This window comes from Nesoenas mayeri (genome assembly GCF_963082525.1).
Source record: "Nesoenas mayeri genome assembly, chromosome: 35".
Lineage (NCBI taxonomy): Eukaryota > Metazoa > Chordata > Aves > Columbiformes > Columbidae > Nesoenas > Nesoenas mayeri.
Genome location: NC_137576.1, coordinates 475,687 through 500,893, shown reverse-complemented (window position 1 = coordinate 500,893; position 25,207 = coordinate 475,687). Strand labels below are relative to the sequence as shown.

The 25,207-nt window shown below is 68.0% G+C and overlaps 4 protein-coding genes across 4 annotated transcripts in view; 1 reads left to right on the top strand and 3 right to left on the bottom strand.

Moving 5' to 3' along the window:
* Positions 1 to 5,131, top strand: part of LOC308051274 (tyrosine-protein kinase receptor UFO-like) — a gene marked incomplete at its 5' end in the record, with an annotated part of 17,423 nt that extends 12,292 nt beyond the window's left edge. Inside the window, 4 exons of the mRNA XM_080361635.1 lie at positions 1,089 to 1,348; positions 2,989 to 3,193; positions 4,065 to 4,173; positions 4,818 to 5,131. Coding sequence (XP_080217761.1) covers positions 1,089 to 1,348; positions 2,989 to 3,193; positions 4,065 to 4,173; positions 4,818 to 4,944 — 701 coding nt within the window. The 3' untranslated portion in view covers positions 4,945 to 5,131. The remainder of the gene's footprint in view (positions 1 to 1,088; positions 1,349 to 2,988; positions 3,194 to 4,064; positions 4,174 to 4,817) is intronic.
* An 839-nt stretch (positions 5,132 to 5,970) lies between these two features.
* Positions 5,971 to 14,728, bottom strand: TGFB1 (transforming growth factor beta 1). The gene is made up of 7 exons (XM_080361652.1): positions 13,557 to 14,728; positions 12,078 to 12,247; positions 10,563 to 10,680; positions 9,571 to 9,648; positions 8,407 to 8,557; positions 7,104 to 7,257; positions 5,971 to 6,271 (listed from the first exon to the last, which is right to left on the bottom strand). The coding sequence occupies exons 1-7, from the start codon at positions 13,933 to 13,935 to the stop codon at positions 6,113 to 6,115; spliced, it is 1,209 nt and encodes a 402-aa protein (XP_080217778.1). The 5' UTR covers positions 13,936 to 14,728; the 3' UTR covers positions 5,971 to 6,112.
* A 3,504-nt stretch (positions 14,729 to 18,232) lies between these two features.
* B9D2 (B9 domain containing 2) lies at positions 18,233 to 21,375 on the bottom strand. Its single transcript, XM_080361653.1, has 3 exons — positions 21,161 to 21,375; positions 19,411 to 19,536; positions 18,233 to 18,605 (listed from the first exon to the last, which is right to left on the bottom strand). The coding sequence occupies exons 1-3, from the start codon at positions 21,246 to 21,248 to the stop codon at positions 18,292 to 18,294; spliced, it is 528 nt and encodes a 175-aa protein (XP_080217779.1). The 5' UTR covers positions 21,249 to 21,375; the 3' UTR covers positions 18,233 to 18,291.
* Positions 21,376 to 22,069: 694 nt separating this feature from the next.
* Positions 22,070 to 25,003, bottom strand: EXOSC5 (exosome component 5). The gene is made up of 6 exons (XM_080361643.1): positions 24,867 to 25,003; positions 24,652 to 24,765; positions 23,904 to 24,025; positions 23,247 to 23,387; positions 22,375 to 22,464; positions 22,070 to 22,204 (listed from the first exon to the last, which is right to left on the bottom strand). Exons 1-6 carry the CDS (start codon positions 24,970 to 24,972, stop codon positions 22,112 to 22,114), a joined length of 666 nt encoding a protein of 221 aa, XP_080217769.1. The 5' UTR covers positions 24,973 to 25,003; the 3' UTR covers positions 22,070 to 22,111.
* Between the last annotated feature and the right edge of the window lie 204 nt (positions 25,004 to 25,207).

Here is a 25,207-nt window from a genome sequence, read left to right as displayed (position 1 = left end):
GGGGTCACTTGGGGTTTGGGGGTCACCCCATAGTTTGGGGGGGTCACCCCATGGTTGGGGGGGTCACCCCATGGTTGGGGGGGGGGGTCAACCCCATTTTTGGGGGGGTCACTTTGGGACTGGGGGGGTCACCCCATAGATTGGTGGGGGGGTCACCACATTTTTGGAGGGGTCACCGCATGGTTGGGGGGGGGTCACCCATTTTTGGGGGGGTCACTTTGGGATTGGGAGGTCACTCCATTTTGGGGGGGGGGGGGGGGGTCACCCGGCTCTTGGACCCTCCCACGGGGTGGGGGGGGGGGGGCTGCATTTTTGGGTGGGAACGCCCTGATTTGGCGCCCCCCCCCCCCCCGTCCAGGTGCCCCCCCCCTGGAGCCAGTTCTACCCGCAGCAGGGCCCGTGGGCCCCCCCGTTCTACGGCACCTTCGACTTCGGAGGGGGGCAGGGGGGGTGCGAGCGCCCCGTGACCCCAAAAAACACCTTTTTTGTCCCATTTCTCTGCGTCCCTTCAAAAAATCCACATTTTTAACCCCAAAAACCTCCCCCCTTTGTGCCCCCCCCCCCGTGTCCCCCCCCCGTGTCCCCCCCACTGTGTCCCCCCCATAGTTTTGGGCCGATTTGGACCGTTCCGCCCATTTTGGCCCCGTTGGTTTTTACCCCATTTTCTTGCTTTTTTACCCATTTTCTCGGTTTTTTTACCCATTTTTGGGCTCCGAGCCCCCCCCTTGCGGGGCCTTTTGGGGGAAGGGGGGGTCCCTGCCCCCCCTCTCCCCACCCCCCCCAGGGCGGGAAACGCGTTTTACAGCGATTTCGGGTTTTATTTCGTTCCCGTTTTGGGGCTTTTTGGGGGTTTTTGGGGGTTTTTATTCCCCTCAGGGACGAAACAACAAAAACAATAAAAACGATTTAAAAAGAGACGCAAACGGCGCCGAGCGGCCGCGGCGCCGCCCCCTCGGCTCCTTTTTTGGGTGGATTTGGGGGGATTTTGGGGTTTTTTGGGCGGATTTGGGGGTTTTTCTTGGGGTTTTGGGCGGAACCAACACGCACCGGAAGTCCCGGCGCGCCACCGGGTTTCCCGCCACCGGAAGTGACGCGCCGGCGGGAGGCGCCTCACTCAAAAGGCCCGGGTGGGCACGGTGGCTCGGGGGCGGATTTGGGGGTGCCCCCCCACGCCCCCCTCCCCATACATTTTGGGGGTCCCCGCGTCGCCGCCGCCGCCCCATGGAGGAGGGGGACGCCCGTTGTGCGGGGGGGTCCCCGACAGCGGCCCCCGGGGGCGCCCCCGCCGCCCCCCCGCCGCACCCGCCTGCGGAACCGCCGGTTCGCGGCGCTCAGGCGCCTCATCCGAGTGGGGGCGGGGCGGGGGGGCCCCGATGTCCGGGGGGGTCCCTGATATCATGGGGGGGGTCCCCGATATCTTGGGGGGGTCCTGATGTCCTGGGGGGGTCCCACATATCCCTGGGGGTCCCTGATATCATGGGGGGGTCCCTGATATCTTGGGGGGGTCCTGATGTCTTGGGAGGGTCCCACATATCCCTGGGGGGAGTCCCTGATATCATGGGGGGGTCCTCGATATCTTGGGGGGAGTCCTGATGTCTTGGGGGGGTCCCAAATATCCCTGAGGGGGTCCTGATATCATGGGGGGGGTCCCCGATATCATGGGGGGGGGCCGATATTACTGGGGGTCTCTGATATCATGGGGGGTCCCTAATGTCCTAGGGGGGGTCCCCAGTATTCCTGGGGGTCCTGATATCATGGGGGGGTCCCCGATACCTTGGGGGGGTCCCGATATCTTGGGGGGTCCCCAATATCCCTGGAGGGGGGTCCTGATATCATGGGGGGGTCCCCAATATCCTAGGGGGGCCCCGATATCATGGGGGGGGTCCTGATGTCTTGAGGGAGTCCCAAATATCCCTGGGGGGGTCTTGATGTCCTGGGGGGTCCCTGATGTCTTCGGGGGGGTCCCAAATATCCCTGGGGGGGTCCCTGATATCATGGGGGGTTCCCTGATATCATGGGGGGGTCCCCAGTATCTTGGGGGGGTCCCAAATATCCCTGGGGGGGTCTTGATATCATGGGGGTCCCCAGTATCCTCAGAGGGGTCCCCAGTATTCCTGGGGGGTCCTGATGTCCTGGGGGGTCCCCAATATCCTCAGGGGGGTCCCCAATATTCTGGGGGGGCCCCGATATCATGGGGGGGTCCCTGATGCCCTGGGGGGTCCCTAATATCTTGGGGGGGTCCCAAATATCCCTAGGGGGGGTCCTGATGTCCTGGGGGGTCCCTGATGTCTTGTGGGGGTCCCAAATATCCCGGGGGGGTCCCCTTGCTCCCCTTTTTCTTTGGGGGGGTTCCCCATATTCCCCTTCGGGTTCCCCCATTTCCTATGGGGTTTCGAGCCCCCCTCTCTTCCCCTCAGCCTTTGGGGACCCCTAGTTTTTTGGGGTCCCCCCCCAAGTATTTTGGGGTCCCCTTATTTCCTCTTCTTTATGGGGGGGGGGGGGGGGTGTCCCCCTTATCCCCTTCGGGTTCCCGCATTTCCTATGGGGTTTCGAGCCCCCCCCTTCCCCTCAGCCTTTGGGGACCCCCCGAGTTTTTTGGGGCCCCCCCCAAGTATTTTGGGGTCCCCTTATTCCCCTTCTTTATGGGGGGGGGGGGGTTCCCCCTTATTCCCCTTCGGGTTCCCCCATTTCCTATGGGGTTTCGAGCCCCCCCCCCTTCCCCTCAGGCTTTGGGCCCCCCCAAGATTTTTGCCCCCCCCCTCGCCTAGTTTTTTGGGCCCCCCCAAATATTTTGGGGTCCCCTTATTCCCCTTCTTTATGGGAGGGGGGGGTTCCCCTTATTCCCCTTTGGGTTCCCCCATTTCCTATGGGGTTTTGAGCCCCCCTTCTCCCCAGCCTTTGGGCCCCCCCGAGTTTTTTGGGGTGCACCCCCCCACTATTTGGGGTCCCCCCCCCCCCGCTGATTTGGGGTCCCCCCCCCCCCCACAGAGGGCCGGTACTTCAGCGAGCGGGAGATGCGCGCGCGCGCCCCCCGGCTGTACCAGCGCTACATCGGCCGCTTCGGGGGGGGGGGGGGACCCCGAGACCCCCCCGGGCCCCCCCCCGGGCCCCCCCTCGCTGGCGCAGCTGCTGCTCAACGCGCTGGAGCAGGAGGAGCCGCAGCCCGAGACCCCGACGGACGATGAGAGCTCAGGTGGGGGCTAAATGGGGGGGCCCCAAAAATAGGGGGGGTCCCGAAAAATTGGGGGGGTTAACCAAAAATTGGGGGGGTCACCAAAAATAGGGGGGGTCACTAAAAAAAAAGGGGGGAGGGCCCAAAAATAGGGGAGGGTCACCAAGAAAGGGGGGGGGGGGTCCCCAAAAATAGGAGGGTCACCAAAAAAAAGGGGGGGTCCCCAAAAAAAAGGGGGTCACCAAAAAAAGGGGGGGGGAGCAAAAATTGAGGGGGGACCAAAAATAGGGGGGGTCCCCAAAAATAAGGGGGCACAAAAAAAAGGTGGGGGTCCTCAAAAATAGGGGGGGTCCCCCAAAAAAAGGGGAAGGTCCCCAAAAATTGGGGGGATCACCAAGAAGGGGGGGGGGTCCACTATGACCGGGGGATCACTAATGATCCAGGGGGAATCCCAAATAACCCAGAGGGTCCCCAATAACCGAGGGGGTCCCCAATAATGAGGGGGGTCCCCAATAACTGCGGGTGGCCCCAATAACTGGGGTGGCCCCAATAATCCAGTGGGGTCCACAGTAATGGGGGGGTCCCAATGACCCGGGGGGAGATCCCCAATAACCAGGGGGGAATCCCCAATAATCCAGTGGAGTGCACAATCATGGGGGGGTCCCCAATGACCCGGGGGGGTCCCCAATGACCGGGGGGGTCCCCAATAATGGGGGGTTCCCAATAACCATGGGGGTCCACAATCATGGGGGGGGTCCCCAATAACCTGGGATGGCCCCAATAATGCAGTGGGTCCACAATAATGGGGGCGTCCCTGCTAACCGGGGGGGTCCCCAATAACCCGGGGGGGTCCCAATAACCGGGGGGGGGGGTAACCCCTGCGCCCCCCCAGACGACTCCTGCGCCCCCCCCGCGGGCGAGCGGCTGCGGCTGCGCCGCGAGTTCCTGGCGCTGATGCAGCAGCGGTTCCTGCGTGGGGAGGAGCGCGACTTCGACTACAGGTGACCCCCCCAAAAACACCCCCCCCGAGCCCCAAAAACCCCGCCCCCTGCCCCCCCTGAACCCCCAAAACCCCGCCCCCTGCCCCCCCGAGCCCCCAAAAAACACCCCCCCAACCCCCGAGCCCAGAAAAACCACCCCCCCCAACCTCCCCGCCCCCCCCGAGCCCCAAAAACACCCCCCCCAACCCCACCCCTCCGACCCGCCCAAAACCCCGCCCCCCTGCCCCTCCCACCCCAAGCCCCCAAAAACCCCGCCCCCTGCCGCCCCCCTGAACCCCCCAAAACTCCACCCCCTGCCCCCTCGAGTCCCCCCAAAACCCCGCCCCCCTGCCCCCCCACCCTGAGCCCCCCAAAAACACCTCCCCAACCCCCCCCGAGCCCCCAAAACCTCACCCCCTGCCCCCCCCAGCCCCCCCAAAACCCCGCCCCCTGACCCCCCAAAACCCCGCCCCCTGCCCCCCTCAGCCCCCCCAAACCCCGGCCCTCGCCCCCCCCAGCCCCCAAAACCCCGGCCCCTGCCCCCCAAACCCCGTCCCCTGCCCCCCCAGCCCCCCAAAACCCCGCCCCCAGCCCCCCAATAACCCCGCCCCCAGACCCTCCAGACCCCGCCCCCAGCCCCCCAAAGCCCGCCCCCTGCCCCCCAGCCAGGTGGACGGGAACCCCGACATGGACGACCTGGAGGCCGAGGGCCGGGACGGCCGAGGAGCGATACTTCGACAGCGAGGAGCCCGGCGACGCGCCCCCCCTCGATTAGCCACCCCCCCCAATTAATGAGACACCCCCCCCATTAATGACACCCCCCCCCCGTTAATGAGACACCCCCTTTAATGACACACCCCCTTTAATGAGACACCCCCCCCATTAATGAGATCCCCCATAATGAGACACCCCCATTAATGACCCCCCCCATTAATGACCCCCCCCCCAATTAATGACACCCCCCCCGCATTAATGACTCCCCCCGCCTCGGATTAATGATCCCCATTAGTGACTCCACCCCCCAGATTAATGTCATTCCCCCCCCCCAATGACACACCCCTCCAATTAGTGACATCCCCCCCATTAATGACCCTCCCCTCTCCAAATTAATGACCACCCCCCCACATTAATGACACGCCTCCCCAGATTAATGACATATCCCCCCAGATTAATGACACCCCCCCCATTGATGACACCCCCTCCATTAATGACACCCTCCCTCATTAATGACACCCCCCCTCATTAATGACACCCCCCCCTTTTTTTCTCCCATCCCCCTCCCCTTTTCTCCCCCATCCCCCCCCATTTTTTAATCCCCCCCCCCCCCATTTTCCCCCCCCTTCCCCTTTATTTCACTTCCCCTCCCACTTCCCCTTTATACCCACCCCCCCCCCCCCCGAAACCAGAACCTCCAAATTAAATAGTTCTTTATTTTCTGGGGGTGTTTCCAGATGTGGCGGGGGGCGGGGGGGGGGGGGGGTCCCGTGTCCGGGGGGGTCCCGTGTCTAAAGGGGGGGGCGGGTCCCGTGTCCCGGGGGGTTGGGGTCCGGGGGGTCGGGGGTTCCCCGTGTCCGGGGGGGCTCTGGGGTGATCCCATGTCCGGGGGGGTGGGGGCGGGTCCCCGTGTCCCGGGGGGGTCTGGGGGGGTCCGGGGGGTCCCGGGGGGGCTCAGCTGCACTTGCAGGCCCGCACCACCGTGTCTGAGGTTTGGGGGGGGTCCCGGGGGGGGTCCCGTGTCCCGGGGGGGGGGTCCGGGGGGGCTCAGCTGCACTCGCAGGCCCGCACCACCATGTCCGGGGTTTAGGGGGGTCCGGGGGGTCCCGGTTGGGTTGGGGGTGTCCCGGGGGGGCCCGGGGGGGCTCAGCTGCACTCGCAGGCCCGCACCACCATGTCCGGGGTTTGGGGGGGTCCGGGGGGTCCCGGTTGGGTTGGGGGTGTCCCGGGGGGGGCCCGGGGGGGCTCAGCTGCACTTGCAGGCCCGCACCACCATGTCCGAGAGCTGCTCGACGCGCGGGCGCCGCCCCACGTAGTAAACGATGGGGAGGGGGTCGAGGGCCTGGGGGACGCAGCAGGGGGCGGCCACCCCCCCCGGGTTGTGCTGCGTGTACAGCGCCAGGACCTGCCCCCCCCCCCCGGAAAGGAGCGTCAGAGACCCCCCGGAAACACGGGTTAGAGAGAGACCCCCCCCCGGAAAGGGGCGTTAGAGACCCCCCCGAGAAAATGAGCGTTAGAGACCCCCCCCCGCCCAGAAACATAGGTTAGAGACCCCCCAAGAAAATGAGCATTAGAGACCCCCACCCCCAGGAAAACACACATCAGAGCCCCCCCCCGTGAGGGACCCTCTGGGGACGCCCCCATGTCGGGGGGTCCCTGCACTGAAAATGCGCCCCCCCCTCCCCCCCCCAATACCCATGGGCGGTCTATTGACACTATTGGCCCCCCCACCCCAGACCCCGTGACACCCCCCCAAAGAGCCCCCCCCATGTCACCTTCGTGTCACCCCCCATGACCCCCCCCATTCCCATTACCCACCATGTCCCCATGAGCCCCCGTGTCCCCATGTCCCCAATGTCCCCATGTCCCCCAATGTCCCCAATGTCCCCATGTCCCCAATGTCCCCATGACCCCCATGCCCCCCAGTTTTTGGGGTGCCCACCTTGCTGTGCTGGGTGTCTGCGCTCCATAGAAACAGGCAGAGCCCCAGACACACGTTGGCCCCAATGTCCCCATGTCCCCAATGTCCCCATGTCCCCATGTCCCCCCATGACCCCCAATGCCCCCCCATGTTTTGGGGTGCCCCCACCTTGCTGTGCTGCGTGTCCGCGCTCCAGAGGAAGGGGCAGGGCCCCAGGCACACGTTGGCCCCAATGTCCCCATGTCCCCCAATGTCCCCATGTCCCCATGTCCCCCCATGACCCCCAATGCCCCCCCATGTTTTGGGGTGCCCCCACCTTGCTGTGCTGCGTGTCCGCGCTCCAGAGGAAGGGGCAGGGCCCCAGGCACACGTTGGCCATGTACCCGCGCGGCTCGTGGATCCATTTCCAGTGCAGGTCCCGCCGGAAGTCGATGTACAGGGGGCGCACGCAGCAGCTGTGCTCGTCAGACCTGGGGGGGCACGGGGGGGTCACGGGAACCCCAAAACCCGGGGGGACCCCAAAAACCCGGGGGAAAACCCCCAAAACATGGGGGAATGGGGGGGATCCCCAAACCCCCCCGGGATGGATGTACAGGGGGCGCACGCAGCAGCTGTGCTCGTCAGACCTGGGGGGGCACGGGGGGGTCATGGGGGGTCACGGGAACCCCAAAAACCCGGGGAGACCCCAAAACTCTGGAGGAAACCCCCCAAAGTCCAGGGGGATCCCCAAACCCCCCCCGGATGGCAGCACAGGGGGTGCACGCAACAGCTGCGCTCGTCAGACCTGGGGGGGCACGGAGGGGTCATGGGGAACCCCAAAAACCCGGGAGGGGACCCCAAAACCCCAGGGGGACCCCAAAATGGGGTTCCCCCCCTGTAACCAAAGCAGCAGCAGCATCAAACACATGGGAGGTTGGTCCCTCTCACTTTGGGGTGTCCCCCAGGGGTTTGTGGGTCCCCCCCGGTTTTGGGGTCCCCCCAGGGTTTAGGGCTCACCCCCCGGGTCTGTGGGTCCCCCCGGGTTTTGGGGTCCCCCCCAGGTTTTGGGGCTCACCCCCCAGTTTTGGGGTCCCCCCAGGTTTGTAAGTCCCCCCCCGGTTTTGGGGTCCCCCCCGGGTTTGGGGCTCAACCCCTGGGTTTGTGGTTCCCTCCCCCATTTTGGGGTTCACCCCCTGAGTTTGTGGGTCCCCTCCAGGGTCTGTGGTTCCCCCTCGGGTTTTGGGGTCCCCCGGGTCTGGGTCCCCCCCTCCATTTCGGGGTCCCCCCCATTCCGGGGGGCCATACAGAAGCAGAAGTCACCGGGTCACCGCCGGTCGCTGTGCAGCAGGTTTGTGGGTCCCCCCGTGTTTGTGGTTCCCTCCCCCATTTCGGGGTTCCCCCCCAGGTTTTGGGGTCCCCCCGGGTGTTGGGGTCCCCCCCCATTTCGGGGTCCCTCCCCCAGGGGCCGTACCCGAAGCAGAAGTCACCGGGTCACCGCCGGTCGCTGTGCAGCTGGTTTGTGGGTCCCCCCGGGTTTGTGGTTCCCTCCCCCATTTCGGGGTTCCCCCCCCAGGTTTTGGGGTCCCCCCGTGTTTTGGGGTCCCCCCCCCATTTCGGGGTCCCTCCCCCAGGGGCCGTACCCGAAGCAGAAGTCGGCGTCGAGCGCGCGGCGCCGCCGGTCGCTGTGCAGCTGGTTGGCGCGCTCGGGCGGCAGCGCCATGGCCAGGACGTGCGGCACGCGGCGCCGGCGCCGCGACAGCCCCTGCAGGTCCCCCCGCTGCCGCTCGAACCCTGGGGACATCAATGGGGACATTGGGGACACATTGGGGACATGGGGACACCCCTGGGACACCCCCAGCCCCTGCAGGTCCCCCCGCTGCCGCTCGAACCCTGCGGGGACATTGGGGACATTGGGGACACACTGGGGACATGGGGACACCCCTGGGACACCCTCAGCCCCTGCAGGTCCCCCCGCTGCCGCTCGAACCCTGGGGACATCAATGGGGACATTGGGGACACATTGGGGACATGGGGACACCCCTGGGACACCCCCAGCCCCTGCAGGTCCCCCCGCTGCCGCTCGAACCCTGCGGGGACATTGGGGACATTGGGGACACACTGGGGACATGGGGACACCCCTGGGACACCCTCAGCCCCTGCAGGTCCCCCCGCTGCCGCTCGAACCCTGCGGGGACATTGGGGACATTGGGGACACACTGGGGACATGGGGACACCCCTGGGACACCCCCAGGCCCTGCAGGTCCCCCCGCTGCCGCTCGAACCCTGCGGGGACATTGGGGACACACTGGGGACATGGGGACACATTGGGGACAATGGGGACACATTGGGGACATGGGGACACCCTCAGCCCCTGCAGGTCCCCGCGCTGCCGCTCGAACCCTGTGGGGACAATGGGGACACTGTGGGGACATTGGGGACACTGTGGGGTCAATGGGGACATGCAGATACATTGGGGGACAATCGGGATATTTGGCACACTGTGGGGACATTGGAGACGCTGTGGGGTCAATGGGGATGCTGTGGGGACAATGGGGACACTGTGCAGACATTGGGGACACTGGGGGGACATTGGGGACGCTGTGCGGTCAATGGGGATGCTGTGGGGACATTGTGGACACTGGGGGGACATTGGGGACATTGAGGCCGCTGTGGGGACATTGGGGATGCTGGGGGGACATTGGGGACACTGGGGGGACAATGGGGACACTGTGGGGTCAATGGGGACACTGTGGGGACATTGGGGACACTGTGGGGACATTGGGGACGCTGGGGTCCCGCGGTACCTTCGATGGTGACGCGCATGTCCTCGGGTCCCTCGTCGCAGGGACAGTGGACGCTCAGCCTGAAGACGCCGAAGGGCTCTGGGGGACAATGGGGTGACAGGGGTGACAACGGGGACAATGGGGGGACAGTGGGGGACAATGGGGTGACAGGGGTGACAACGGGGGACAATGAGTGACAGTAGGGGGACAATGGAGTGGCAATGGAGTGACAGTGGGGTGACAGTGGGTGACAATGGGGTGACAGGGGTGACAACGCGGTGATAGTGGGGTGACAACGGGGTGTCCCAGGGGTGACAACAAGGTGACAAAGGGGTGACAATGGGATGACAATGGGTGACAATGAGGTGACAATGGGGTGAGAATGGGTTGACAATGGGTGACAAGGGTGACAATGGGTGACAGGGGGGTGACAATAAGGTGATAATGGGTGACAACGGGGTGACAATGAGGTGACAAGGGTGACAATGGGTGACAGGGGGGTGACAATAAGGTGATAATGGGTGACAATGGGGTGACAGCGAGGTGACAATGGGGTGAGAATGGGTGACAACGAGTGTCAACGGGATGACAGTGGGGTGACAATGGAGTGAGAATGGGTGACAGTGGAGTGACAACACGGTGACAAGGGGTTGACAACGGGATGACAAGCGGTGACAATAGGGTGACAATGGGTGACAATGGGTTGACAAGGAGGTGAGAATGGGTGTCAATGGGGTGACAGTGGGGTGACAACGGGGTGACAATGGGTGACAAGGGGGTGACAGGGGTGACAAGGGGGTGACAATGGGGTGACAACAGGGTGACAATGGGTGACAATGGGGGTGGCAATGGGGGTGACAATGGGGTGACAATTGGGTGAGAATGGGTGACAAGGGGGTGACAATGGGGTGAGAATGGGTGACAACGGGCCTACAGCGGGGTGACAATGGGTGACAAGGGGTTGACAATGGGATGACAAGGGGTGACAACGGTTGACAAGGGGCGTCGCTCACCGGTGTCGCTGAGCCACTGGTGCACCGTGTCGGTGACATCGAACCACAGCCACTCGTCCTCCGGCGTCACCTGCACCGCGCGGCCCTGCAGGTAGCGCCACGACGCGTTCCCGAAGCCCTGCGGACACCGCACCCTGTCAGTCACCCCGTCACCCGTGTCAACCTGTCACCCGGGACCCCAAACCCCTCCCGTGTCACCCGTGTCCCCACGCATGTCCCCGTACCCCCATGTCCCGTGTCCCCACGCGTGTCCCATGTCCCCACACGTCCCATGTCCCCACATGTCCCATATCCCCCCATGTCCCATGTCCCCACATGTCCCACTTCCCCCATGTCCCCACGTGTGTCCCATGTCCCCACATGTCCCATGTCTCCACATGTCCCATATCCCCCCATGTCCCATATCCCCACATGTCCCATGTCCCCACATGTCCCATGTCCCCCCACGTCTCCCATGTCCCCACCCATGTCCCATTTCCCTCGTGTCCCCACCCATGTCCCATTTCTCCCATGTCCCATGTCCCCCATGTCCCCACACGTGTCCCTGTCCCCCCATGTCCCATGTCCTCACATGCCCCGTGTCCCCACGCGTGTCCCATGTCCCCATGTCCCATGTTCCCATACGTATCCCATGTTCCCACCCCTGTCCCATTTCCCCCGTGTCCTGTGTCCCCACCCATGTCCCATGTCCCCATGCGTGTCCCATTGCCCCCGTGTCCCCACACGTGTCCCTGTCCCCCCATGTCCCATGTCCTCACATGCCCCGTGTCCCCACATGTCCCATATCCCCACGTATCCCATGTCTCCACCCATGTCCCATTGCCCCCATGTCCCATTGCCCCCATGTCCCATATCCCCACGTATCCCATGTCCCCACCCATGTCCCATTGCCCCCATGTCCCATATCCCCACGTATCCCATGTCCCCACCCATGTCCCATTGCCCCCATGTCCCATTGCCCCCATGTCCCGTGTCCCCACCCATGTCCCATGTCCCCACGTCCCGTGTCCCCACATGTCCCGTGTCCCCACACGTCTCCCATGTCCTCACGTGTCCCGTGTCCCCACACGTGTCCCCGTCCCCGTGCGTGTCCCATATCACCACATGCCCCACGTCCCCACGTGTGTCCCATTGCCCCCGTGTCCCCAGTTGTGTCCCCGTCCCCCCATGACCCGTGTCCTCATATGTCCCATGTCCCCACACGTGTCCCCTTGCCCCCATGTCCCCACATGTCCTGTGTCCCCACGCGTGTCCCATTGCCCCCGTGTCCCCACGCGTGTCCCATTTCCCCCATGTCCCCAGGCATGTCCCCGTCCCCAGGCGTGTCCCATTGTCCCCGTGTCCCCACGCGTTTCCCCGTCCCCACGCATGTCCCCACGCGTGTCCCATTGCCCCCGTGTCCCCACGCGTGTCCCCATGTCCCCACGCGTGTCCCCTTGCCCCCATGTCCCCACGCGTGTCCCCATGTCCCCACGCGTGTCCCCGTGTCCCCATGCGTGCCCGTGCCCGCGTCACCTGGTAGAGCTCGAGGCGCTGCTCGGGGGCGCCGTGGGCGCCGCGCTGGCGCAGCATGCGGAGCTCGGCGCGGTGCAGCAGCGCGCGGTGCCCGAGCTGCGCCCGCAGCCGCGACGCGTTGAACACGAAGAACACGCTGCGCGGCGTGGGGCGCCAGCGCCACAGCGGCCCTGCGGGACAGCGTCCTGTTCACTCTGGAGCGGAGTGATGGCCGTGGGGCGCCAGCGCCACAGCGGCCCTGCGGGACAGCGTCCTGTTCACTCTGGAGCGGAGTGATGGCCGTGGGGCGCCAGCGCCACAGCGGCCCTGCGGGACAGTGTTCACTCTGGAGCGGAGTGATGGCCGTGGGGCGCCAGCGCCACAGCGGCCCTGCGGGACAGCGTTCACTCTGGAGCGGAGTGATGGCCCTGGGAACCCCCCCATGGGACAGCGTCCTGTTCACTCTGGAGCGGAGTGATGGCCGTGGGGCGCCAGCGCCACAGCGGCCCTGCGGGACAGCGTTCACTCTGGAGCAGAGTGATGGCCGTAGGGCGCCAGCGCCACAGCGGCCCTGCGGGACAGCGTTCACTCTGGAGCGGAGTGATGGCCGTGGGGCGCCAGCGCCACAGCGGCCCTGCGGGACAGCGTTCACTCTGGAGCGGAATGATGGCCCTGGGAACCCCCCCATGGGACAGCGTCCTGTTCACTCTGGAGCGGAGTGATGGCCGTGGGGCGCCAGCGCCACAGCGGCCCTGCGGGACAGCATCCTGTTCACTCTGGAGCAGAATGACGGCCCCGGGACCCGCCCCATGGGCCCTGCGGGACAGCGTCCTGTTCACTCTGGAGTGGAGTGACGGGCCACGGGGACCCAGGCGTCCAGGGACATAGGGGACCCAGGCATCCGGGATATAAGGGACCCAGACATCTGGGATATAAGGGACCCTGGCGTCTGAGATATAAGGAACCCACTTGTCCAGGCCATAAGGGACCCAGGCATCTGGGATATAAGGGACCCCGGCGTCCGGGATATAAGGGACCCAGGTGTCTGGGCCATAGGGGACCCAGGCGTCCAGGCCATAAGGGACCCAGGCGTCCGGGATATAAGGGACCCAGGCACCTGGACCATAAGGGACCCAGGCGTCCGGACTATTGGGACCCCGGCGTCTGGGACATAAGTGACCCTGGTGTCTGAGCTGTGGGGACCCCGGCGTCCGGGACATAAGGGACCCTGGTGTCCGGGCTATGGGGATCCCGGTGTTCGGGCTATAGGGACCCCAGCGTCCGGGCTGTGGGGACCCCGGTGTCCGGGATATATGAGACCCCAGTGTCTGGGCTATGGGGAACCAGGCGTCTGGGACATAAGGGACCCTGGTGTCCGGGCTATGGGGACCCAGTGTCTGGGACATAAGGGACCCTGGTGTCCGGGATATGGGGACCCCGGCGTCCGGGCTGTGGGGACCCCATGTCCGGGCTGTGTGGCCCCCGCGGCCGCGCGCTCACCGTCGCCGGGGGGCTCCATGTCGAAGCGGTGCAGCTCCTTGGCGTAGTAGTCGTCGGGGTCCGGGGGGGCGCGCAGGCGCTGGCGCTGGCGCAGCCGCTCGCGGGTGCTGTTGTAGAGCGCGCGCACGTCCTCGGGCAGCGCGCGGGGGGGCGCGTCGCCCGGGGGGGGGGGCGCCGCCAGCCGCAGCTTGCTCAGGATCTGGCCCCGCACCGCCTCGATGCGCTTGCGCCGCGCCGCCTCCAGGTCCAGCGAGCGGCACGTGGACAGCGCGCCCGCGGCGCCCAGCACCGCGCTCAGCACCGCGCCCAGCACCGCGCCCCGCACCGCCGTCCGCGCCGCCGTCCGCACCGCGCCACGCGCCGCGCCCCGCCGCGGCATCGCACCCCAACCAGGATCGGGCCCCCGAAACAGGATCGGGCCCCTGAACCAGAATCGGGCCCCCAAACTGGGGAGAGCGCCCCCAAACTGGGAATGGGCCCCCAAACCAGGATCGGGTCCCCAAACTGGGAACAGACCCCCTAAACCAGGAATGGGCCCCCAAAATGGGAATGGCACCCTAAAACGGGGAGAGTGCCCCCAAACCGGGAATGGGCCCCCAAACCAGGAATGGGCCCCCAAAACAGGAGCGGGCCCCTCAATACAAGGAGAGCACTCCCAAAATGGGGAGAGTGCCCCCAAACTGGGAATGGGCCCCCAAAATGGGAATGGGTCCCCAAAACGGGAACGGCGCCCCTGAAACAGGAATGGGCCCCCTAAACCAGGAACAGGCCCCTCAAAACAGAGAGAGCACCCCCAAAATGGGGAGAGTGCCCCCAAAATGGGGAAAGTGCCCCCAAAATGGGGAGAGTGCCCCCAAACCAGGAATGGGCCCCCAAAACAGGAATAGGTCCCCAAAATGGGAACAGGTCCCCAAAAGGGGAACGGGTCCCCCCAAACCGGGAACGGGCCCTGGGATGGGGGGACAGGCCCTTGAACTGGGGTAACCCCGCGGGACCGGAATAGACCCCCCTTGAACTTGGATAGACCCCCTTGAACTTGGATAGACCCCTGAACTGGGGTAACCCCGCGGGACCGGGATAGACCCCCCTGGACCGGGATAGACCCCCTGAAGGGGGACACACCCCCAAAACGGGGATGACCCCCCCAAAGCCAGATAAGCCGCTAAAAAACGAGGTGCCCCCCCCAAAGGGGACACCGGCCCCAAAATGGGGGGCTCCCCCAAAACGGGGACACCCGGAACCGGGACCCCCCCCCGAACCGAGAGAACCCCCCCAAACCGAGATAACCCCCCCAAAGCGCGACCCCCCGAACCGAGACAACCCCCTCAAACACCGGGGTCCCCCTCAAACACGGGGGTCCCCCCCAAAGCGGGGGCACCCGCTCCCAACCGGAGCCCCCAAACCGGGACCCCCCCCCAAACAAACGAGACACCCCCAAAACGGGGATGCCCCCCCCTCCCCCCCCCGGAGTGGGAAACCGGCCCCCAAAGCGGGGACACCCCCCCCCCCCAAAAACGGCCCCCCCGCCGGTCCCTGCCCGTGTGTCCGTCCCGCCGTCCGTGTGTCCGTGTGTCCGTGTGTCCGTCCCGCTCCCCGCGCCGCGCGGCCGGAACGGGGCGGCCCCACCCAGGAAACGCCGCGGGGGGGGGACGGGGCCGCCCCCCCTTCCGCCCGGCGGGAACGGGAAACTGAGTCACGGCCGGGGGCACCCGCAGGGACCCAGGCGTCCGGGACACTCCCGCAGGGACCCAGGCGTCCGGGACCCCCCCAAGGAGGGACCCAGGCGTCCAGGACCCCCTGGAAGGACTTCCCAGAGGGACCCAGGCGTCCGGGACCCCCGCAGGAGGGACCCAGGCGTCCGGGACCCCCCTGATGGGAACCCCAGAAGGACCTCCAGAGGGACCCAGGCGTCCGGGACCCCCTTGGTGGGACCCCCAGAGTGACCCGGCGTCTGGGACCCCCCCGAGGGACCCCCCGAAGGACCCAGGCGTCCGGGCGCCGCCCCGCCCCCGCGGGCCCAGACGTCTGGGACGTTTCCTCCCCCCCCCACCCGGGGACGGGGGGGACACGGGTGACACCCCCAGTGACAGGGACCCACAGACACGGGTGACACCCCCCGTGACAGGGACCCACGGACACGGGTGACACCCCCAGTGACAGGGACCCACAGACACGGGTGACACCCCCCGTGACAGGGACCCACGGACACAGGTGACACCCCCAGTGACAGGGACCCACGGACACGGGTGACACCTCCAGTGACAGGGACCCACAGACACGGGTGACACCCCCCGTGACAGGGACCCACGGACACAGGTGACACCCCCAGTGACAGGGACCCACAGACACGGGTGACACCCCCCGTGACAGGGACCCACAGACATGGGTGACACCCCCCGTGACAGGGACCCACGGACACGGGTGACACCCCCAGTGACGGGGACCCACAGACACGGGTGACACCCCCCGTGACAGGGACCCACGGACATGGGTGACACCCCCCGTGACAGGGACCCACGGACACGGGTGACACCCCCCGTGACAGGGACCCACGGACATGGGTGACACCCCCAGTGACGGGGACCCACGGACATGGGTGACACCTCCAGTGACGGGGACCCACAGACACGGGTGACACCCCCAGTGACAGGGACCCACGGACACGGGTGACACCCCCAGTGACAGGGACCCACAGACACAGGTGACACCCCCAGTGACGGGGACCCACGGACATGGGTGACACCTCCAGTGACGGGGACCCACAGACACGGGTGACACCCCCAGTGACAGGGACCCACGGACACGGGTGACACCCCCAGTGACAGGGACCCACAGACACGGGTGACACCCCCCGTGACAGGGACCCACGGACATGGGTGACACCCCCCGTGACAGGGACCCACAGACACGGGTGACACCCCCCGTGACAGGGACCCACGGACATGGGTGACACCCCCAGTGACGGGGACACACAGACACGGGTGACACCCCCCGTGACAGGGACCCACAGACACGGGTGACACCCCCAGTGACAGGGACCCACAGACACGGGTGACACCCCCCGTGACGGGGACACACAGACACAGGTGACACCCCCCGTGACAGGGACCCACGGACACGGGTGACACCCCCCGTGACGGGGACACACAGACACAGGTGACACCCCCCGTGACAGGGACCCACGGACATGGGTGACACCCCCCGTGACGGGGACCCACAGACACGGGTGACACCCCCAGTGACGGGGACCCACGGACATGGGTGACACCCCCCGTGACAGGGACCCACAGACACGGGTGACACCCCCCGTGACAGGGACCCACGGACATGGGTGACACCCCCAGTGATGGGGACCCACGGACATGGGTGACACCCTCAGTGACAGGGACCCACGGACACGGGTGACACCCCCCGTGATGGGGACACACAGACACGGGTGACACCCCCAGTGACGGGGACCCAGAGCTGCTGCCCAAACAGCTTCATGGGGGGGACACGGGGGGCCCCACGGTGACCCCCCCGCCAGGGGAGGGAGGGACAGGGGACCCCGCTGGCCTGTCCTGGGGGTCAAGTGTCACATTCTGGGGGTCCTGGGGGTCTCGGGGGTCCCATCCTGGGGGCCTCAGGTGTCCCAGCCTTGGGGACCCCGGTGTCCCAACTGGGGGGTCCTGGGGGTCCTATTTGGGGGGTTGGGGGGTCCCAGGTGTCCCATCCAGGGGGTCCCAGTGTCGTGTCCTGGGGGGTCCGGGGATCATGTCCTGGCGGGGTCCCATTGTCCCATCCGGGGGGTCCAGGGGGTCCCAGGTGTCTCATCTGGGGGGTCCAGGGGGTCCCAGGTGTCCCATCCAGGGGGTTCCGGTGTCGTGTCCTGGGGGATCCTGGTGTCTCATCCTGGGGGTCCCGGGGGTCCCATCTGGGGGGTCCCAGTGTCCCATCCGAGGGGTCCAGGGGGTCCCATCTGGGGGGTCCCAGTGTCCCATCCGGGGGGTCCAGGGGGTCCCATCTGGAGGGTCCCAGTGTCCCATCCGGGGGGTCCAGGGGGTCCCAGGTGTCTCATCTGGGGGGTCCCAGATGTCTCATCTGGGGGGGTCCAGGGGGTCCTATCCGGGGGGTCCTGGGGGTCCCAGGTGTCTCATCTTGGGGGTCCAGGGGATCCTATCCGGGGGGTCCTGGGGGGTCCCGGTGTCCCATCCTGGGGGTCCTGGTGTCCCATTGGGGGAGTCCCGGGGTCTTGGGTGTCCCATCCTGGGAGGTCCCAGTGTCGTGTCCTGGGGGGTCTGGGGGTCCTGTCCTGGGGGTCCCGGGGGTCCCATCCGGGGGGTCCCAGTGTCCCGTCCTGGGGGTCCTTGTGTCCCAACGCGGGGGTCCAGGGGGTCCTATCTGGGGGGTCTCAGGTGTCCCATCCGAGGGGTCCTGGTGTCCTGTCCTGGGGGTCTGGGTGTCCCATTGGGGGGGTCCTGGGGTCCTGGTGTCTCATCCTGAGGGGTCCCGGGGGTCCCATCCGGGGGGTCCCGGTGTCCCGGGGGTCCCATCTGGGGGTTGCGGGGTCCCGGGGGTCCCATCCGGGGGGTCCCATCGGGGGGTCGCGGGGTCCAGGGGGTCCCATCGGGGGGTCCGGGGGGTCCCATCGGGGGGTCGCGGGGTCTGGGGGGTCCCATCAGGGGGTCCGGGGGGTCCCATCGCGGGGGTCCCGGGGGTCCCATGGTGGGGTCGCGGGGTCGGGGCGCGGGGTCGCTCAGCACTGGACGCCGAAGCGCCCGAAGTGGCGCAGCAGCACGCCGAGCTGCAGGTGCACGGTGCCGGCGGCCTCGGTGCGCAGCCGGAAGCGCTCGCCGGCGCCCGCGGCCTCGGGGGGGACGCGCAGCTGGGGACCCCCCCCCAGCAGGCGCCGGCGCAGCCGCTCGCGCCACGAGCCGCGCGGGCGCCAGGTGACGCAGGACAGCGCGTGCGCGCCGGGGGCGGCCGGCACGTGGCAGCTGCCGTAGCCCAGCACCGCGGCGCCGCCAGAGCCGTCCTGGTGCCACACCTGCACGTGCAGCTGCGGCCACCCTGCGGACGAGGGCACGCGTTGGGGACGTGGGGACATAGGGGACATGGGGGGACATGGGGGACACAGGGGATATGGGGGACATGGGGGGACATGGGGGACATGTGGGACACGGGGGACATGGGGAAACATGGGGGACATGGGGATGTGGGGGACATGGGGGACATTGGGACACGGGGGTGACAGGGACACAGGGGACATGGGGACATGGGGGACATGGGGGAACATGGGGACATGGGAACATGGGGGACATGGGGACATGGACATAGGGGACATAGCGGACATGGGGACATTGGAGGATATGGGGACACGGGGGAACATGGGGGGACATGGGGGGACATAGGGACATGGGGGTCAGGGACATGGGGACACAAGGACACAGGGACATGGGAACATAGGGGGACATAGGGACACGAGGACATGGGGACATGGGAGGACATGGGGACATGGGGGGACATGGGGGTGACAGGGACATGAAGGGGGACACAGGGGGACAAGGGAGTCAGGGACACAGGGGTCAGGGACACAGGGACATGGGGGGACAGGGGATCAGGGACATGGGGACAGGGACATGGGGGGACAAAGGGTCAGGGACATGGCGACATGGGGACAGGGACACGGGGGGACAGGAGGTCAGGGACAGGGGGTGTCAGGGACGGGGGGACAGGGCGATGGGGACACAGGGCCATGGGGACAGGGGTTGGGGACATGGGGACACAGGGCCATGGGGGCACAGGGACACAGGGACAGGGGTTGGGGACAGGGGGACCCAGAGACACGGGGACAGGGGCTGGTGACGGGGGGTACCTTGCAGGCCCTTGGTGGCCCAGTGCAGGTCGAGCGGGTGGCACCAAAAGGCCACGTCCCCGGCCTGCGGCTCGTCCACCTGCGTCTGCCCCGAGCGCCGCCCCGACAGCAGCTTCCACGCGCCCCCTGCAACGGGATGTCCCCCCGTCACCCCGTGTGTCCCCCCGTCACCCCGTGTGTCCCCTGATCACCCCCCGACAGCAGCTTCCACGCGCCCCCTGCAACGGGATGTCCCCCCGTCACCCCGTGTGTCCCCCCGTCACCCCCCGACAGCAGCTTCCACGCGCCCCCTGCAACGGGATGTCCCCCCGTCACCCCGTGTGTCCCCCCGTCACCCCCCGACAGCAGCTTCCACGCGCCCCCTGCAACGGGATGTCCCCCCGTCACCCCGTGTGTCCCCCCGTCACCCCGTGTGTCCCCTGATCACCCCCCGAGCGCCGCCCCGACAGCAGCTTCCACGCGCCCCCTGCAACGGGACGGCACCTGGTGTCCCCGTGTGTCCCCGTGTGTCCCCATGTCCCCCGGTCACCCTGTGTCCCCTGGACACCCCCATGTCCCCCAGTCACCCCTGGTCACCCCGTGTGTCCCTGTGTCCCCCGGGCACCCTGGTCACCCCAGTCACCTGGTGTGTCCCCGTGTCCCCTGGGCACCCCAGTCACCCCATGTGTCCCAATGTCCCCCGGTCATCCCATGTCCCCCAGTCACCCCATGTCCCCTGGGCACCCCCAGTCACCCCCATGTCCCCTGGTCACCCCCAGTCACCCCCAGTCACCCCCGTGTCCCCCAGTCACCCCATGTCCCCTGGTCACCCCCATGTCCTCTGGTCACCCCCATGTCCCCATGTCCCCTGGTCACTCCCAGTCACCCCTGTGTCCCCCCTGGTCACCCCCATGTCCCTCCCGGTCACCCTCACGTCCCTCTCGGCCACCCCCACGTCCCCTGGTCACCCCTGGTCACCCCCATGTCCCTCCTGGTCACCCCCCATGTGTCCCCTGGTCACCCCCAGTCACCCCATGTCCCCTGGTCACCCCCATGTCCTCTGGTCACCCCCATGTCCCCATGTCCCCTGGTCACCCCCAGTCACCCCTGTGTCCCCCCTGGTTACCCCCATGTCCCTCCCGGTCACCCCCATGTGTCCCCTGGTCACCCCCATGTCCCCCGGTCACCCCCCATGTCCCCCGGGTCACCCCCCATGTGTCCCCGGGTCACTCCCGGTCACCCTCCTGTTCCACCCGGGTCACTCCCGGTCACCCTCTTGTCCCACCCGGGTCACTCCCGGTCACCTGACCACCCCCAGTCACCCCCGTGTCCCACCCGGGTCACCTCCCGTGTCCCTCGGTCACTCCCGGTCACCCCCTCCTGCCCCACCCGGGTCACTCCCGGTCACCTGGTCACGCCCAGTCGCCCCCGCGTCCCTCCCGCGTCCCACCCGGGTCACCCCCGGTCACGCCCGTGTCCCCGCGTGTCCCGCCCCGCCCCCCGCCCCCCGCGGCCTCACCCGCGTGCAGCGCCCACCCGGGTCACTCCCGGTCACACCCTCCTGTCCCACCCGGGTCACTCCCGGCCACACCCCCCGTGTCCCACCCGTGTCCCACCCGTGTCCCGCCCCGCCCCCCGCCCCCCGCGGCCTCACCCGCGTGCAGCGCCCACCCGGGTCACTCCCAGTCACACCCTCCTGTCCCACCCGGGTCACTCCCGGCCACACCCCCCGTGTCCCACCCGTGTCCCGCCCCGCCCCCCGCGGCCTCACCCGCGTGCAGCGCCCACGTGCAGAACAGCCGCCGCTGCTCGAAGCCGCTGCCGCCCACGATCTGCCCGATGAGGTGGAGCTCGGCCATGGCGCGGCTGCGGGGGGTCAGTGAGGGGGGGGGGGTCACGGCCCCGCTCCCCCGCACCCCGAAACCCCCGATTTTACCCCAATTCACACCCCGCGCTGCTCGACGCCGCGCAACGGGACGGGCCGCCCGCAACTTCCGGCGCCGGTTGCCGCGGCAACGCGCGCTTCCGCCCAACGCGGCCCCCCAGTGGTTGCGCCGCCGCGGGCCCCGCCCCCTGCCGGCGCAGGCGCTTTGGGGGCACAGGAGCAGCATGGCCGCACTCCAGCGGCCATCTTGCTGTACGGCTGCGGGAGGCGCCGTGAGCCGCCATAACGGGATGGTCAGAGTGTGGCGGACAACGGCGGCCGCCATCTTGGGCGCGTCAGTGGTCCGCCATCTTGGGGAGGCCACCACGCGGCGCAGGCGCTTTGGGGGCACAGGAGCAGCATGGCCGCACTCCAGCGGCCATCTTGGTGTACGGCTGCGGGGGGCGCCGGTGAGCCGCCATAACGGGACGGTCAGAGTGTGGCGGACATTGGTGTCCGCCATCTTGGGCGCGTCAGTGCGCGCGTGGTCCGCCATCTTGGGGAGGTCACCACGCGGCGCCATGTTGGGTGTACGGTTGTGCACTGCGGCTTGCGCTCCGCCATCTTGGGAGGGTCACGGCGCGGCGCCATGTTGGGTGCACGGCTGTGAACTGCGGTTTGCGCTCCGCCATCTTGGCAAGGTCGCCGCGCGGCGCACGCCTCAAGCCGCCATCTTGGGTGTCCCAGCACAGGCGCCCCCCCCCCCCCACCCCGTGTCCCCACCCGCGTGGCGCTGCACGGACTGAGAGAGGCGGGGGGGGTGCGTGGGTTCTTTACTGCGAGCGGGGGACAGCGGGGTCAGGATTTGGAGTATTTCCGCCGCACGCAGTCGCGGTAGAAGCCGAAGATGGAGTCCGCGGCGCTTTGTGCCGCCGCCAGGCAGCGCTGCATCTGCGGAAGGGAGCGGTGGGCGGGAGAACCCCCAGGTCCCGCCCCCCAGCGCCCCCCGGCCCCGCCCCCCAGAGCCCCCCCGGGTCCCGCCCCCCAGCACCCCCGGGTCCCGCCCCCCGGCCCCCCAGCGCCCCCCCGGCCCCCCAGCGCCCCCCCAGCCCCCCACTCACCTCGTCGGCCGAGCAGCTCCCCCTGGTGGCGGCCGCCAGCACCTTCCGCTCCACGCTGGCGATGGCGAACGTGAGCACGGCGCGGGCGTCCTGGACACGGGGGGCGGGGGGTTTGGGGGGGTCGGGGGGGGGAAAGGGATTGGGGGGGGTCAGGGGGGGCTCAGGGGGATCAGAGGGTTTGGGGGAGGTCAGGGGGGCACATGGATTGAGGGGGTCAGGGGGGCACAGGGATTGGGGGGTCAGAGTGTTTGGGGGAGTCAGAGGGGTCGGGGGGGCACAGGGATGGGGGCGTCAGGGGGTTTGGGGGGGGTCGGGGGATCAGAGGGGCACAGGGATGGGGGGTCGGGAGGTTTGGGGGGGTCAGAGGGGCACATGGATTGAGGGGGTCAGAGGGGTCGGGGGGGCACAGGGATTGGGGGGGGTCAGAGGGGTGGGGTGGGAGGGGTCGGGGGCACATGGATTGAGGGGGTCAGAGGGGTTGGGGGCACAGGGATGGGGGGGTCAGGGGGGACTCAGGAGGGTTAGAGGGACTTGGGGAGGACTCAGAGGATTCGGGGGCTCTGGGGGGACTTGGGGGGGCTCAGGGGGCTCTAGGGGGGTCGGGGGGTTTGGAGGGACTTGGGGGGGCTCAGGGGGCTCAGGGGGGGTCAGGGGGTTTGGAGGGACTTGGGGGGGCTCAGGGGGCTCTGGGGGGCTTAGGGCGGTTGGAGAGACTTGGGGGCAACTCAGGGGGCTCTGGAGGGACTTGGAGGGGACTCAGGGGGCTCTGGAGGGACTTGGAGGGGACTCAGGGGGCTCTGGAGGGACTTGGAGGGGACTCAGGGGGCTCAGGGGGTTTGGGGGGGGCTCAGGGAGGGTCAGGGGGGTCTCACCTGCTCCTGCCGCGCGGTGGGGTCCAGGACGAGGGTCCCGTCGGGGCCGAGGGCGCAGGTGACGCCGCAGAACAGGGCGCGGAGCGGGACCCCCGAGTCCAGCAGCGCCAGGCAGGCGGCGTTGAGGCAGCACGAGAGCAGCTGCGCGTCAAGGACAACGGGGACCCCGAAACAGACACCCCAAAACACACCCCAAACACACCCCAGAGCACAGACACCCCAACATACACCCCAAATGGCCCCAAACACAGAGACACCCCACGCCTTCCCCAGACACCCCCCAAGCCCCTCAAACCACACAGACCCCCCCCCAAACCACACAGACCCCCCCCCAAAACCCACCCAAACACACAGAGACCCCCCAAGAGACACAGAGACCCCAACACAGACACCTCGACCCCCCCAAACCCCCCAAAGAACCCCCCCCAAACCCAACAGAGAGCCCCCCCAAACCCAACAGAGAGCCCCCCCAAACCCGGCCAAACACATAGACACCCCTCAAGAGACACAAAGACCCCCCAAGAGACACAAAGACCCCCCCCAAGAGACACAAAGACCCCCCCCAAGAGACACCTCAATGCCCCAAAACCCCCCAGAGAACCCCCCCCAAACCCCACAGAGACCCCCCCCAAACCCCACAGAGACCCCCCAGGATACGGAGCCGCCGTCGCTCAGCACCTGCAGCACCAGCGTGAGGGCCGAGCGGGGGTGCAGCGCCCCCAGCACCACGGCCTCACACGTCCCGCGCAGCAGCTGCTCCCGGCTGCGCTCCAGCACCCCTGGGGGGCACCGGGGTTGGGGGACGCCCCGGGATGGGGGGGGACACCCCGGGGGTTTGGGGGGGAGACACCCCGGGACGGGGGGGGACACCCCGGGACAGGGGGGGGACAGACACCCCGGGATGGGGGGGAGACAGCTTGGGGGTTTGGGGACACCCCAGGATAGAGGGGGGGACGGGGAACACCCCGGGACGGCGGGGGACACCCCGGGATGGGGGGGGGGGACGGGACACCCCGGGGGTTTGGGGGCACCGCGGGATGGGGGGACAGGGAACACCCCGGGATGGGGGGGGACGCCCCGGGGGTTTGGGGGCGGGGGAGGGCACCCCAGGGGTTTGGGGACACCCCGGGATGGGGGGGGGACAGCCTGGGGGTTTGGGGGCACCCCGGGGGTTTGGGGGGCACACACACACACACACCCCGGGAGTTGAGGGGGGGAAACACCCCGGGGGTTTGGAGGCACCCCGGGATGGGGGGGACGGGACACCCCAGGGGTTTGGGGGGGGGACGGGACACCCCGGGATGGGGGACACACACACACACACACCCCGGGATGGGGCGGGGAACCCCGGGATGGGGGGTCACGCCGCCCCGGGCAGGTTTTGGGGACACACACACAGACCCACCTGGCAGCCCCACCTTGGGCCGCAGCAGCACCTCGAGCGCCGCCCGGTCCGGGAGCTCCCGGCTGCCCCTCACCTCCGCGGGGCCGTACAGCCCGGCCAGCACCGACGTGGCGCCTGCGGGCGGGACGGGACGGGGCGGCGGTCACCGGGGAGGCCCCGCGAGGCCCCGGGGGAGCGGGGGAGGCCTCGGGAGGCCCCGGGAGGCCCCGGCTCACCCTGCACGAAGGCGGCGGAGCCGTCGGGCCGCGACAGCAGCGCCTGCTCGCAGGAGAACGGCCGCAGGCCGCATCCGCCGCTCGCCGCCATCGCAGCCGCCGCCATTCCGGCCGCCGCGCCCCGCCTCTTCCGCTTTTCGTACCGCCCCAAGGGCGTGGCCTCGCCCAACGGCGAATCCCCATCTTGAGGCCGAGACCACGCCCCGCCGTTGACCACGCCTCTGTGGTTTGATCACGCCCCCGTTGTTCGGACACGCCCAGCCGTTGGGCCACGCCTCCGTTGTTTCGGCACGCCCCACCGCTGGACCACGCCCCCTCTTGACCACGCCCACACGTGTTGA

Excerpts from the sequence above, each read along its gene's own strand:
- EXOSC5 (XM_080361643.1), bottom strand. The coding sequence starts at position 24,972 with ATGGCGGCGGCTGCGATGGCGGCGAGCGGCGGATGCGGCCTGCGGCCG. Across the intron at positions 24,026-24,651 it reads GCCCAAGGTGGGGCTGCCAG|GGGTGCTGGAGCGCAGCCGG; the intron begins GTGGGTCTGTGT and ends GGTGCCCCCCAG. Across the intron at positions 23,388-23,903 it reads TGCTGAGCGACGGCGGCTCC|CTGCTCTCGTGCTGCCTCAA; the intron begins GTATCCTGGGGG and ends CTTGACGCGCAG.
- B9D2 (XM_080361653.1), bottom strand. The coding sequence starts at position 21,248 with ATGGCCGAGCTCCACCTCATCGGGCAGATCGTGGGCGGCAGCGGCTTC. Across the intron at positions 19,537-21,160 it reads CACGTGGGCGCTGCACGCGG|GGGGCGCGTGGAAGCTGCTG; the intron begins GTGAGGCCGCGG and ends ATCCCGTTGCAG. Across the intron at positions 18,606-19,410 it reads GGCCACCAAGGGCCTGCAAG|GGTGGCCGCAGCTGCACGTG; the intron begins GTACCCCCCGTC and ends CCTCGTCCGCAG.
- TGFB1 (XM_080361652.1), bottom strand. The coding sequence starts at position 13,935 with ATGCCGCGGCGGGGCGCGGCGCGTGGCGCGGTGCGGACGGCGGCGCGG. Across the intron at positions 12,248-13,556 it reads CATGGAGCCCCCCGGCGACG|GGCCGCTGTGGCGCTGGCGC; the intron begins GTGAGCGCGCGG and ends GCTGTCCCGCAG. Across the intron at positions 6,272-7,103 it reads CGGACACGCAGCACAGCAAG|GTCCTGGCGCTGTACACGCA; the intron begins GTGGGGGCACCC and ends GGGGGGGGGCAG.